Consider the following 14627-nt stretch of genomic DNA (forward strand, 5'->3'; position numbering starts at 1 on the left):
AGTGAAAAGAGTTCCTTGCTGTTTCCTGTACCACAGTCCCTTTTACTCCTTCAGTTAAGGCCAGAGAGGTGGGAGTGACCACTGGGACCATGAAAAGCTCCAGACTAAGAGAGAAACTCCTGCGCAGCTCTGTCTGCTCGGTGATCCCAGTGTGGCAGCTGCTTCGGCAGCTTCTGAAAGTGGGACTTGCACAAAAAGCAATAGAGCATTCACCCAAACCAAGAGTCATATCTCTTCTGAAATCTCTTATCTGAAATCTTTCTTGGAGCATTCACCCAAACCAAGAGTCGTATCTCTTCTGAAATCTCTTATCTGAAATCTTTCCTGAAGTACGTTTCATTCACATGGGTTTTGATTGAAACTTAATAAATCAAAATTCAAACGAATGGAAAAGGAGATCTGGACGTGCCTTTAGAATCAGCTTAAAAACCTTGGTGAGCTTCTAGTGGAGTTTCTAAGATTGAAGAGACCTAAGCTCAGCAAGTCCATCACCTTAGCAGAAAATCCTGTATATCAATCTATGTACAACAGGCTCGTCTGCAGACAGCAGTCTGCTTCCAAGCTCAGAACTTCCCATTAAAAAAAAAAAAAGGAAAAAAGAAAGGAAACCAATCAAACGGGCCCTGCAGAGCACAGGGAAAACCAGCAGAGCAGCCGGGATGGGTCTGGAGTGCTGAGATGGCTTCGCCTGTAGCTCTTCCAGGGAAAAAGGGATAATCTAGATTTGACCCAGATGCTGCCATCTCTGCGAACGCAGAAGGAAACGCACGCAGCACGCAATGTAAACACTCGAGCGAGCAACCAACCGCCCAGAATTCAGCAAACAACCCGAGCTCGTCTCAGTGAAACACCAGCGTTCATGTTTCGGAGCGGTTCTGCACCTAATGAAGCCTCAGAAAACTCCTTCGTGCTCGCTGTAGCTCAGCACACCTCCTCCCAGCGGGCCTCCTCCGCCGCAGCCCGGACTGTTCCGTGATCAATATTTCATGCCGCCCGAGCACGAGCTGCCCTCCAGGCACCCAAACTGTCAAGAATAACTCAAACCCCAGCTAGAAACCCATGCGGGCATGAAACCTCCCTCCTTCTACAGGAGCTCGAACAGGGCGAGGTCATTAAATATTGAAGGCAGAAGCTGCGTGCGGTTCTGCCGCGAGGTCCTCCGAGGCACCGGAGCCGGAATCCGCGCTCCGCTCGGAAGCAGGCTTTCATTACACTGCTCCTGACTGCTTTGGAAAAGGGTCGTCTCCGACGACGGCTCCGCCGCGGTGCCAGGGCGCAGCGGCTGATGCTCACGCGCAGCACTCGCCGGGCGCCGGCGGCACACGGCGGTTTGTGATCCGGCGTTTCCCCAGTTCCAGCGAATTCAGATCCCACAGAAGGTTTGGAATCAAAGCCTCCCCGCTCCAACGGATCACGTTACAGAGCGTATAAACAGCGAGTGGGAAGAGCTGCTTAATTTACTAAATGCTCTTTTTTCACACGAGTCAGCTGAACGATGCTCACTCCACCGCTCTGCTTAATAGAAACAATATTCCAGAGGCAGGAAAGAGAAGAAGGTCCCACTCGGAGATTAATTGGATTGTACTGACAAGACTGTGTCCAATAATAAACACGAGAATGATCAAAGGAACGGTGTTTATAAGCGAGTCGCACGTGAGACTCGCACACGTACGCGTGACGCGCTGGATGCAGAGCCCGAGCAGAGCTGGTCCAGGTTCCTCCTCCAGCTCGTCCTGCTGCTCAGCAATGGCTGCAGCCAACGTCATGCTGCTGCGCCCATCTTCCTCCGAGGCCATGGGCTGCAGGTCAGCCTGAAAGCCTGGAGAAAGCTCTTTACCATCCATAAGGACTTGCTACGTCCGTCTGGTGCCCTCAGCAGTGCTCTACTGCCCCACTGACATGACAAAGAGCATCCTACTGCTCCATCCTGGTTGCACCCGATAGAATCTCCTGCCTCTGGCCATGACCAGGGAAGGCAGATGCTGGGAGAAAGGAGATAAATTATATGAACAGATGCAGAGAACTGCCCAAGATCCCCGTATTAACAAAGCAGGGAAGTTTGCAATCACCAGAACAAGGTTGCTGCCATCAGAAGGCAGGAACCTTCTCTCATCCCATGAAAATTTGAGGTAGAGTTTTTCATGCTGAAGATATCAAAATACAGGTCATTTCACGATCTTCAGTGGTTTAGTGCTGGTAAAGACTGCAAGGACAAACAGAAACACAGAACGACGTCTAAACATGGAGAAGCTAAATAAGGTAGGACATTTCTCTGTGGGAAAGGAGGACTGAGGTGGGATATGACAGACCTCCACAGAGTCCTGAGCAAAGTCCAGCCTTGTCAGTACGGAAATGAGCAGGTATCAAGCGAAGCTGGGAGATGCAAGGACCCAAACAAAGCAAGATCTCTCCATGCAGTGCTTGGCTGAGCTTGTCAAAGGCAGCTACAAGACCCAAAAGCTGGTGGCACACGTCTGAGGACAAGTTCAAGGAAAAGAAATCCAGCAGCTTTTATTGAATAAAAAAACCCCAAAACATGTCCAGCCTAGGTCATTCCAACTTCAAATATCTGGAGACTGGGAAAGCATTAAGGAGAGGCATGATGCACACTTGCCCTGCTGCTGTCCTCCCGAGGCACCTCTTGGAGACACGGCTGTGGTCCCAACAGACCTTCAGTCTGACGTGGCACAGCAGCTGCTACAGTTTAAAACCAACATCTATTTAGTGAAGCAGCTGAGGCTTAAGCTCCATCTACATTTCTGAGGTTGTGACAGCAATGTTCTGCCTTCCCGGAACAAAGAGCAGACACAGGGAAAATAGAGCCATGCAAAGACTTCGAAAATGTTACTTACATTTCTCTAAGCAACAAACCTCCTGAAACTTGCATTTCTGCTAGGGAGGACAGTTTCAACCATTGTTTAAAAAAAAAAAAAAACAAACCAGAAATATTTCAGTATAGAATCCCAGAATGGTTTGGGTTGGAAGGGACCTTCAAGATCACCCAGTTCCAACCCCCCTGCCATGGGCAGGGACACCCTCCACTACACCAGGTTGCCCAAAGCCTCATCCAACCTGGCCTTGAACACTGCCAGGGATGGGGCAGCCACAGCTTCTCTGGGCAACCTGTGCCAGCGCCTCAGCACCCTCAGAGGGAAGAATTTCTTCCTTAGATCCCATCGAAATCTGCCCTCTTTCAGTTTAAAGCCATCACCCCGTGTCCTGTCACTCCATGCCTTTGTCCAAAGCCCCTCTCCAGCTTTCCTGTAGCCCCTTTAGGAACTGAAAGGTGCTGGAAGGTCTCCCTGGAGCCTTCTCTTCTCCAGGCTGAACAGCCCCAACTCTCCCAGCCTGTCTCCATAGCAGAGGTGCTCCAGCCCTTGGATCATCTCCGTGGCCTCCTCTGGCCCTGCTCCAACAGCTCCATGTCCTTCTTGTGCTGGGGCCTCCAGAGCTGAACGCAGCACTGCAGGGGGTCTCCCGAGAGCAGAGGGGCAGAATCCCCCCCCTCGCCCTGCTGCCCACGCTGCTTTGGATGCAGCCCAGGACACGGTTGGCTTTCTGGGCTGCCAGTGCACGGTGCCGGCTCATGTTGAGCTTCTCATCACCCAACACTCCCAAGTCCTTCTCCTCAGAGCTGCTCTTGATCCATTCTCTGCCCAGCCTGTCCTTGTGCTTGGGATTGCCCCGACCCACGTGCAGGACCTTGCACTTGGCCTTGTCGACCTTCATGAGTTTCGCACAGGCAAACACAGATCAATCACTATACGCTTATTTTTGCCCCAGAGCGCCATAACCAACGTGCGTAGCGCACGGCCCATCCCCACAAAAGAGTGGCAAACCCCCTCAACGGGACCGTGATCTATCCTGCAGGGTGCTGTTGGGAAGGAAGATACGCTGAGAAACTGTCTGTGCGTCTCTGCCGTGTTACGGGCACAGCTCACGTGAGCCTCCTATTTTTGCTATCGTGTTAAATTCAGATCTTTCCCAAGTTAAGGTTGCTGAACACTATCTGTGCTTGTTTGCTCTTCAATTTACACCACACTGGCAGCATCTTTACAGGTCAAACAAGGCTTAAAGACAGCCTGAGGTGCAGCAGATCAGTATCTTTTCAAAAATGAAAAGCTCAGGCGCAACAACAAAACAATCCCCTTCCAGGAAAACCACAAGGAAGCATCAGTAGCAACGGCTGCAGAATCTGGTCTTCCCAATTTGTCTGTGATACGCATGAATGAGCTACTGATGCTTCCTTGTGGTTTTCCTGGAAGGGGATTATTTTGTTGTTGCGCCTGCTGCTGAAAGGGCAGGGTCCAGCTCTCCCCTTTTTGCTTTCTCCCCATGAGCACATCCCTGACTCTCCTTTTTACCAGCACAGACGTTCATCCGAAGGAAGGTGAGCTGGTTGCGGAGCTAAACTGCCAGAAAAGAACCTCTTCTTTTTTGGGGGGTGGTGGTTTTTTTTGGGGGGGATTTGTTTATTTCAGGTGGTCAGAGCATGGTGGGTTTTCTGAGCTTGAGGTGCCTCAGTGCACTGGAAGCAGAGAAGTGACGTTTCCAGCAAAAGGGATGCGAGCAGCACGGGAGAAGCAGTCGGATCAGTCCGCTAAGAGATCAGCTTGGCCACACCGGCAAGTGGACCTGTCAAAACAGCGGATATATCCCATCCTTCATTTCACTTGGTCCCTCTCAGCACCCACGTGCTGCTCCTTTGGAAGGAGCTCCAGCATCTCCTCTCACAGCTTCTCCCTGCCAAAGCCTCTCGAGATCAAAGCCTGAGCTCACGGTGCAAAGCCACGCGTAATTATATACCTATTTCCACTCCTACGGAAAACTTCCCGAACACGTTCCCTCGAGATGGTAAAATGCCTTGAGTCGGGATGGCAAACGCGTCGCATCACCTTTTATTTGGGTCACTGAACCCAAACCCTCATCAGATTATTACTGCCCGCCCGTAATCTGACATGAAAACGCCTTCTTTGTCAGAGTGAAAGCTTCCCTTTGTGCTTAACGCTTCCCGGCGCACCGTGCTTCAAGGACTCATGGGGATGGAGAAGAAAGGGAAGGTGAAACATTAAATTATGGCAAGTCAGCCATGGTTCTCTTTTTCTGCTCTTCCCCGCTGGGTTTTCGGGAAATGTTGCCATGGTGATGGCAGCTGCGGGGCTGCGAGTGACAGCTCTCCCGAGAGCAGCCTCTGCGAAGCCCAGCGCCCGCGGCGAAGGGCACGCTGCCGGAGGACGGGCACCGAGAGGCTGCCCGGCCGTGCCAGGACACCATGGCACGTGCCGGGGCCAGCGCTGCCTCCTTCCAGCCACGCTGACCTCCTGGGCTTAGAGGGCTCCTGTGCACAGGGATTTGTGTCCGAGGAGGTGCTGGGCTGCGATACGAGGATGATTTTTGCTTCCCCTGCATGAGGCAGGCAAGATTTAGCGATGCGATTACCATATGCAGCTGTACTGGTCTGATAAAATTGCACTGAAATAGTGCACTAAATTATATTGACAAGATACATCATCTTTGCATACTGCACGTGCTGGCTGGCTGGGCTTTTTTTTCGTGAACAAAGCACTGTTCTGCAGAGCTAATGAATATGTGGGAACGTTTCCAAAGGCAGAAAAAGCAACGGAGTTTTGCGGCAGCTTTTTTTTTTTTTTTTTTCATTTTATTTTTTATTATTAACATTAGAGCTGCTCCATTTGCATTCATGAAGACCAGGGGTATAGTAAATAAACTCCACATAAAAAGCAGTGATGTTCCCAGCTGGTGTTTCTGAAATGACCGTTTGAGTTGACTCCGACAGCGATGTTCCCACTGCCGTATGGGTTTCCTCATACTGGACAGCTCTCACTTGCTAAATTCTCGGGGAGCCAGCAAGTTGTCACGGTTAAATCACATCACATCTGCTTACTGGCTTGGTTTGGCCTGAAGTAAATTCACACCCTGGAATCCCACTAATATTTTATCCCAGAAGGAAAAAGAGCGTTGAAGATAAAGATAAAGGAGAAGACATCCAGGAGACATGGAACAAAAGAAAGTCAAATTATCCACTTAAACTGGAAGTCAGTTTTAATTCAGTTTAACCAAATTCATAAGCAGCAAATTCTTATCACCATTAAACAAAGGAACCAGCATTACGTTAGGGTTAAGGGTTACTCCCACGATGAAGCCCTTAAGATAATTACCAAATCCCTTTTGAAACTCTTGTCATGTGCATGAGAGCAATAAACCACATAATATCTATCATTAGAAACGAAGACGCACGGTTAAAACTGCCAAGAAACAGAACAGCTAAATGTAGCTGCTTCTTTCATTTGAAATGAAAGAAAAATGTTGCTGGCCCCCAGCCTGCGACCGGCTGCTTTTAAGGCCACGTCTTTCGTTTTCCCTCATTTTTCACCACGCAAGTGCCTATTGTCACAACAACACATTTTACCTCCAGTTGTCTTTCCCTTTTCCCAAATTAAAATTTGAAGAACTCCAATGCAACAGAAGGCTCAATTATTAAAAAAAAAAAAAAAAAATATCAAATTAATCTCTCTCTTTCCTTTTAGATGCAAGCTTGTGACTCTCAGAAGCATCACAGTTTGCCTTACGCAGCCTTTGATACTTTTAGGCAAAACTGAAGTAAAGAAAAAGCAGCAAGAATTCAATTTTCGGGAGAGTTTGTCACGAACAATTGAAAGCAAGTTGAGAATAGAAATTAAGACAACAGACAAAATTGCCTTGATGTTTTCAGAGCATAGAGATGGCCCCTTCAGATCCTTACTCTGATTTTATTTTTTTTATTGTTGACTGTTCCTTTTTCAGCACGGCCGGTCTCCAACTGCCCCATCTACCGGCAGCAGCACACGGCAGTGCCTGAACGCAGGAGTGACCCATACAGAGCAGAGAATGAGATCCAACAGCAAAGCAAGAGAAATGAAGAAAACAGAAGAAAAATACAAGCATTTTCCAGACAGATTTAACACCGTACAAGGTATTTAATTACATATGTATAGACACCAACCCAACACCTGCTTTTTGGTTGACGAGCTGTTTAGTAAGCATTTGGACTCGTTAGTGTTCCTTGTCTTTAGTTTCAAGTTCCGGGACTCTAAAGAGCTCCTCTCCATCACTTTGCTGACGTTTTAGACATCCAGTCAGTACAAACAGATACAGGTGAACCACAGCAAGGTTAAGCTACAGAAAAGGAGCTCTGGCCATCCAGTTTCCTTCAAAATCTTCAGTAACTTGAGCGCTTGAGAATCATAGAATCACAGAATGGTTTGGGTTGGAAGGGACCTCCAAGATCATCCAGTTCCAACCCCCCTGCCATGGGCAGGGACACCTTCCACTACACCAGGTTGCTCAAAGCCTCATCCAACCTGGCCTTGAACACTTCCAGGGATGGGGCAGCCACAGCTTCTCTGGGCAACCTGCTCCAGTGCCTCAGCACCCTCAGAGGGAAGAATTTCTTCCTTAGATCCCATTGAAATCTCCCCTCTTTCAGTTTAAATCCATCATCCCTTGTCCTATCACTACATGACCTTGTCAAAAATCCCTCTCCAGCTTGAGAAGGAGCTTGTCTTTTCCCTGCAAATCTTTAGTAGGTAAATTAGAATCTCACTGGAGATTTCTCAGAGAGGAATAACAAAACGATGACTCCAACTGTCCTATTGCAATAGTTTGTGCAGAAGAGAAAGATGCCTCCACGTAGACTTGTTTTAGTCTTTCTCCATCCAGGGAGAGGAGGAAACAGCGGAGGAAGGTTTGTGAAGCCATAGGACAACGTGCAGCAGGAATTTAATTTTTGTCACTTTTGCTGATTGTCGCAACACAAGAAGCCCCAAAAGCACTATAATAATTCTATATAGAACCCAGCATGCCTGATTCCCCAGTAAAACCACTGTAGCTAAATCCCTCACAGAGCCAGAGTTGCTCCATTATTCCTAACCAGGTACTTACTTTAGCCCTGCTCTGCTCCAAGGCTGCCGAGCCCAGTCCAGGTCACAGCCCAGACTATAGAATGCTGAAGTTTCCATCTAAAGGAAAGGCCAATCTCACAAAAACGGGCACGTTGCTGTCAAAATTGTGCCTCATACTGCTCAGTGGATTTTATCTGAAGGAGCTTCAGTGCTCACCTTGCAGCGACACATGATCTGTTTCCACAGCACAGCCAGGCTGGGTCTTGAAAATTATTCTTCAGGAACTGCACCTTGCAATTTAAAAAAGGTCATCTCTTTCTTTAATAGGAGAACTGGGGTCACCTGGCAGCAAGGTGTCCCCTTCCCTGCAACTTCATTCAACAAGGCATCATTAGCTTGCCTCATACCAGGACAGGAAGGGAGAGAGACCCCAGATTAGCAGCATGACCAGTGAACTCACTGAATGCACCAAGTATGACCAACACACTTGGAAAGGGGCTGCAGCCAGGGGAACTCCTCCTGAGGAACCAGAACGAGCGCGGTGGAAGCATAGCTAATAATCCAGAAAAAATAACAGAGGTGGAGGAGAGGGGTCCCACAGATTTGCCCCGTTTCACTCCAAAAGAAGAAGCTTTTGGCAAAGTTTGCTGCCATTTCCAGGGAAGAGATCTGGAAGAAAATGACGAGTAGCCCAAGAAAGCTGTTGTGAAGCTCATCAGCAGCGAAGCAGAATGTTGCTACGAAAAGAAAAGAAAACACTGAACCACAAAGCTCAGAAACAGGCAGGTCCTGCATCCTTTAAGCAGCCTTAGTTCTTCTGGGAATGCAAAGCTCATGGCAGACATAGATGCAAAACGTAGCAGATTCCTTACTAAAGATAAACCCTGCAATCTGGCACAGCGAATGCCAACAGAGATGCAACCCTGGACTTTCTCCTTCCACACTGGTCGAATTGTTGTGCTTTCCAGAAAGGGAATCAGATTGAACGCACCGTAAACACAAGAAAGGTGAGTGTTTTGCAGAACTGTTAAAGCTTGCAGTGGATAACTTCTCCTTCAGGGTCTTACTCGTCACCAAAAGTGATTCAGTCCCTCAGGTCTAGAAAGTTTGTGCAAACCTAGGGGAGGTGCAGAGCTTCAGAGCAGGTTTTTCTCTGTGCAGTTTTTATACCCATCTGTCAGCAGTTTCTATTTCCGACGTGCAAAAAGGGTTTCAGAAGTTCCAAGAATGACAAAGGAAATACATGTTTTAAGAAATACATTTCTAAAAAATCTCTAACTAGCCAGCAATCCCTCAGTTTGGGCAGAGGCAGCTCCACCGCTGCGGCGGCGGTGAGTCAGCAGCTGTTGCCCTTTGCTGGACAGACACGCTCGGAGAACAGTTTGCAGCAAGGACTAAAACCAGCTCTTGTACCTTTTCCCCTTCGGCGTATGTTGCTTTTGAGGTTTCAAAACCAGCTTCTATCAGTGGTGCTGTGGCCTCCAAAAGCACCTCAATGATGCAGGAGTTGGCCCAGCCACAGCAAGCAGCGTTCCCTCGCCAGCAAAGTCTGAGACTGTGTTTGCCCTCGAGTTACACAATGTCAAATTCTTTATCCTACGGGTAAACCCAGAGAGAATCTCGCGCTCCAACGCCATGTTTTGCGAGGAAAGACAAGTGCACAGGTCCTGCTGCACAGTGCTTTAGGTGTCTTACCCTCTGTAACGCCAAGGGCCTTCTATTTTCTGTTCTGCAGGCTGCCCTTCCACCCAGGCTGCTGGGGCAGTGTTTTCCAGAGCCTCTGCAGCACCGTTCTCCCTTGCTCCCGTGCTGTAACGCTCCTAAGCTTGCACCCACGAACCCCAATATTGCATGTTGTAGCAGGTTCTTACGGGAGGTGATTGCCACTAGTGTGCAAATCGTCCTTTGTTTCTGTGTGCCTCCATACGCGCAAGCATCTGTCCCCAGTCACCGAGTGCTCCAGTCGGCACTAAAAATAGCTTGAAAAAAATATAGGGATTTTTCACAGGTCCTGACGAAAACTCAGAAATTATTAATGAAATAGTATGATGAGGGAGATCATGTGCTGCACCAGAAAGGATGCTCTGGGAGGATACTCAAGTAAGGATCATGGAACAATTTGGGTTGGATGGGACCTCAAAGATCATCCAGTTCCATCCCCCCTGCCATGGGCAGGGACACCTTCCACTACACCAGGTTGCCCAAAGCCCCATCCAACCTGGCCTTGAACACTGCCAGGGATGGGGCAGCCACAGCTTCTCTGGGCAACCTGCTCCAGTGCCTCACCACCCTCTGACGGAAGAATTTCTTCCTTAGATCTCATAGAAATCTCCCCTCTTTCAGTTTAAAGCCATTGCCCCGTGTCCTGTCACTACACCCCTTGTCCAAAGCCCCTCTCCAGCTTTCCTGGAGCCCCTTTAGGTACTGGAAGGTGCTGGAAGGTCTTCCTGGAACCTTCTCTTCTCCAGGCTGAACAGCCCCAACTCTCTCAGCCTGTCTCCAGAGCAGAGGTGCTCCGGCCCTTGGAGCATCTTGGTGGCCTCCTCTGGACCCACTCCAACAGCTCCATGTCTTTCTGCTGTTGGGGGCCCCAGAGCTGAAGGCAGCACTGCAGGGGGGTCTCAGGAGAGCAGAGCAGAGGGGCGGAATCCCCTCCCTCGACCTGCTGCCCACGCTGCTCTGGGTGCGGCCCAGGACACAGCTGGCTTTCTGGGCTGCCAGCGCACGTTGCACAGGAAGGGATCCTGTTCCTTCTCCTCCTAACTGGCCACTGGGAAGAGTTTTCCCTGTTCCCTGTCTCACTCTGTCTTCCCCTCTCATTCCTTTCCCTGCACCCCAAGAGTTTCACCACTACAGCTGACGTACGCCATCAGCTACAGACCCACTAATGAAGTTCTTACACGTGTAAGCCTGTCTGAACATCCATCGTGCATCACTCTTACACAGTCATCCATAAAAGCTCCTCCAAGCTTCCAGGCAGACGACTTTCACTGAGTAAAGAGCAAGTATTTTAAACAGCATCCAAAGATCTTACAGATCCTACAGCTCACTGCACATCACACCACACCAAGACTTCAGTGCAGCTCCAGAGAGCACCACTGGAAGAGCTTTAACAAAACCAAGCAGTAGTCAAACCCTGGTGTTCTAGAATTTGTGCAGGCTTGTCACTTTGCAAGTGAGCCTGAAAAGGCAGCGAAGTGTTTTAAGGAACTTGAACCGAGTTTTTAATGCAGTAAACTCAGCTTTACCTTCTGCAGGAAGAGGACAATCCTCACAAGCATCTTGGCATGCAGATCCTCCAAGGTGAACAGAGTGCGAGGCGTGCGGATGAAAATCTTGGTCTTGCCGTAAGCAACGTCATGCTGAAATCCATGACATTCTATGAGCTTCTTCACAGCATCTTTGTCGGAAGGGAGGTCGTGGTTTGGCCAAGTGAATTCCGAGATCATCTTGTACCTGGAATTACAAGGTACAACCTATGCTGTGAACTTGTCAGCTAGGTTCTCGAGAGGGCCGACCTTCAACACGTGTTAGAAATAACTCCCTTCTAAATTCTAATAAAAATCATTATAGATAGCAGAGCCTAAAGATATCCTCTGTAGAAATTGCGATCCTCAAAATCCAAGGAAAATGAATGAGAGGCACAATTTTGTGAGACACTGACAAACAGATATTGCAAGGAACTTACTTCATCAACACCGCACTGATGCAACACAACCAACCTCACCGTTGTCTTCCTGCACATTTGGCAGTTCCACTAACGACACTTTCAGTGTTCCATTTTAATTTTTTTTTGCGAGACAAAAGCTTTATTTTGCTCACATTCTGCATAAGAAGCCAACTGCAATCAATTGTTTCGTCAGAAAAATTTAAGAATTCTGCAAATCATTTCTCTCGTTCACCATTTCGGTGGCCATTTCTAACAAATTCTGTTGTTTACCACAGCAGCGGATAGTTGACTGCCACAGGGTGTGCAAACACCACTGCTGCCTGTAACTGCTGTTCAATCACTCCCTGCCACCCTTATTCTCCAAACTCCTTTCCACGCTAAGAGCAAGAATGCAGATTAGAACTAGGACCACTACAAATAAAACACAAAAATAACTGCCTCAGACTCCGCTCTCCGTAAGATTTACCAGCCTTGCAAAGCGCTGATTAGGTGAATAGACGTTTGCAAAAAGCAACCATGAATTTTCCGCGGAAGATTTATGGACATAATCAAAAATGTAATAGACATTTTCGCTGTAATAGCACCCACATTCCTGTTCCCAATAAAACAAGCACGCAGCAATCTTAACCACTTCTCTATTTAAAAGCCCACGATCCAAGTCAAGCATCAATCTCAATGTTTTAGACATCTGGAATTTTCAGCTACTGTTGAACGGACGCGGCGATACACCTTTTTACTGGGGAGGGGGTGCCCAGAAGGAGTTATTGAACAGCCTGAAAACGGGAATACATCCCACTGTCGCGCTCCCGTTCATCACATGGGCCTTTCTGAACCAGCTGTTGAAGAGGGGGAGAACGGAGCTGCGTGCTGTGTCTGAGCAGGGAGCACCATCAGCGTGAGGGTTACAGCACGCAGACTGCGGATCTGATTGACAAACAAAACGGGTGTATAAAAAAAAAAAAACCCTCTTCAGACTCACAAAAAGACAATTTTGCACTTCTACTTGGCTGGCAAAAGCGTTCGCTCTCTCCAGCACACGTACGCGCTGGACATAAATATTTTACACTGGTTTCTCTTTGCTATTCTCATCAGGAAGATGTTCCCGCAATAATTAATTCACTGGGAAAATTCTTCCACCTCGAGACGTTTACACTAGGAAAAAAAGAAAGGAAAGCAGGGTGGTGGTGCAAACCCACGCGTTATTATGGGCCTGCTCCACCGAAGGGGCTGGGAGAAAAAAAAAGACAGGATAAGATATCAGAGAAATGAAAATTTGCCCAAAAGAAACGCTAAATTCTCTTCCTCCTTTACAACAACGAAGGGCTATGGTATTTACAGACATCCTGAGGGGAAGGGACCACCTCCCTCCCAGCCCGCGGGCGGTGGGACCAGCAGAGGAACATCGCGGTGGTTTTTCCGGTCCTCCCACGGCACGTGCAGCGCGATGCCACGAACTCCTTCCCCGCGGCAGAGAGCACGACCTGGGTGCCAAAGCGAGTCAAAATCCCAACCTCGCTGCTAATTATAGCGAGGCAGACCCCAAATAAATCCGCTCACGGACACCACAGCCCTTCCCTGCTCCTGCCTAGAGATCCTGACAGCTTCCAAGGTCACTTACACACTAAACAGCCATCTCACACCACCCTTGTGTCCCCTCCGTGCCTGGCTAGAGAAACACCCGACACACACGAGGTTCCTACTGCACCTTACAGCTCCCAGCACAGCTTTCCTAAAACCCCCAATTTTTGCGAGGCACCGAGTTACGAAGCTTTATTGAAACACATCGTGTCCGCGCGTGAAGAGGGGTCATATGGCATCCTATTATTATTACCCAGCTGGCTTGAATTGAATAATTAACTAATTAACTAAGGTTGAGACCCTGCCTACAAGAGGCGGGCCATTTCCTCCTGGCTGAAGAAGATGCAATGGCATCCTTGGAGCTGCAGCCCAGGCTGGTGAGCAACAGGGCCATACTCTTCTCTTACCACGGCTGTCTCGGTGTCGTTCCGGCGCGGTGTTTCACACCGCCTGGAAAAAGGCATGTGGATGCCTTCGTGGTGGAAAGTGTTGGGTTACGCTCACGCGCAGCCGTGCCTGCAGATGCCTGGCAGGCGCCGTTCCTCCCCCTGCCCCGCACACGGATCCCTTTCTGAAATCCAATCAGCTTTTTTTTGGATAGTAAGTTATATATTAACACCAAAGAATGCAGCACATCTATTTAAGACACACGGTCCTGACACGTATTCCACGCAACTGGAAGATGGAGTTACCAAGCGAACGCACAACATCTCTCGGTCCAACGAAAAAAAATATTTAGATCTGATTTTCTACAAATTGGTAAGGGCAGACTGGTTTGCACAGAGCTCAAATACAAGTTTTTTGAATTTTAAAGCCAGATTGAAAGGGACGTTGGTTAATGGTCTTAACTGTGCTTCACTTCATTTCCTACTGGTAGATACATCAACTACCTTACAGTATTTTAGAGCTAAATAGCAATAAACTCATTTCCTACAGAAAAGAAAGTTACTTTTTATATGTTTTTATATACAAACATACATATATATATTAAAAAATACACATACATGCACTCATACATATATACTCACACATATATACGTACCTCATCTATATATCTATCTAGATATATATAGATATATATGTATCTGTATCTATATAGACAGACACATGTGTGTACATCTATCTATCTATCTCTCTCCCGTCCCCTCTGAGACGAATCAGCAAAACAAAACACAGGTATTTATTTTGGGCTCAGAAAATCTGAAAGCTTCAGGGGCCTGTAAGGGAGTTGAACATCTGCCTGCAGAACTGAACTTTCAGAACATCTTTTACAAACGTTAAGCAAACAGATGACAAAGTTATGTCCCCAAAATTGCCTCTCGCTGAGTTACTCTAGATCTATCTGAAAATGTGCCCCACATGCAGTGCAAGAGCCCAGAGTAGAAGTGCCTGGAGTCTCCTCCACATTCCCAGTTTCCCAATACACCTGTTAAATCTAAAGGAACAGAAATCCCTTGTTATCCCTCTTCAAAACCACT

General features: G+C 48.0%; 1 protein-coding gene across 2 annotated transcripts in view; it reads right to left on the bottom strand.

Annotated features, from left to right (window-relative positions):
- The window catches only part of MYO1D (myosin ID), a 171542-nt gene that overhangs the window by 87868 nt on the left and 69047 nt on the right, over positions 1-14627 (bottom strand). For both annotated transcript variants that reach the window (XM_086626387.1, XM_086626388.1), the window contains exon 16: positions 11150-11357. In XM_086626387.1, coding sequence (XP_086482513.1) covers positions 11150-11357 — 208 coding nt within the window. The remainder of the gene's footprint in view (positions 1-11149; positions 11358-14627) is intronic.

Source organism: Tauraco erythrolophus, chromosome 25 (assembly GCF_009769465.1).
Source record: "Tauraco erythrolophus isolate bTauEry1 chromosome 25, bTauEry1.pri, whole genome shotgun sequence".
Classification (NCBI taxonomy): Eukaryota; Metazoa; Chordata; class Aves; order Musophagiformes; family Musophagidae; genus Tauraco; species Tauraco erythrolophus.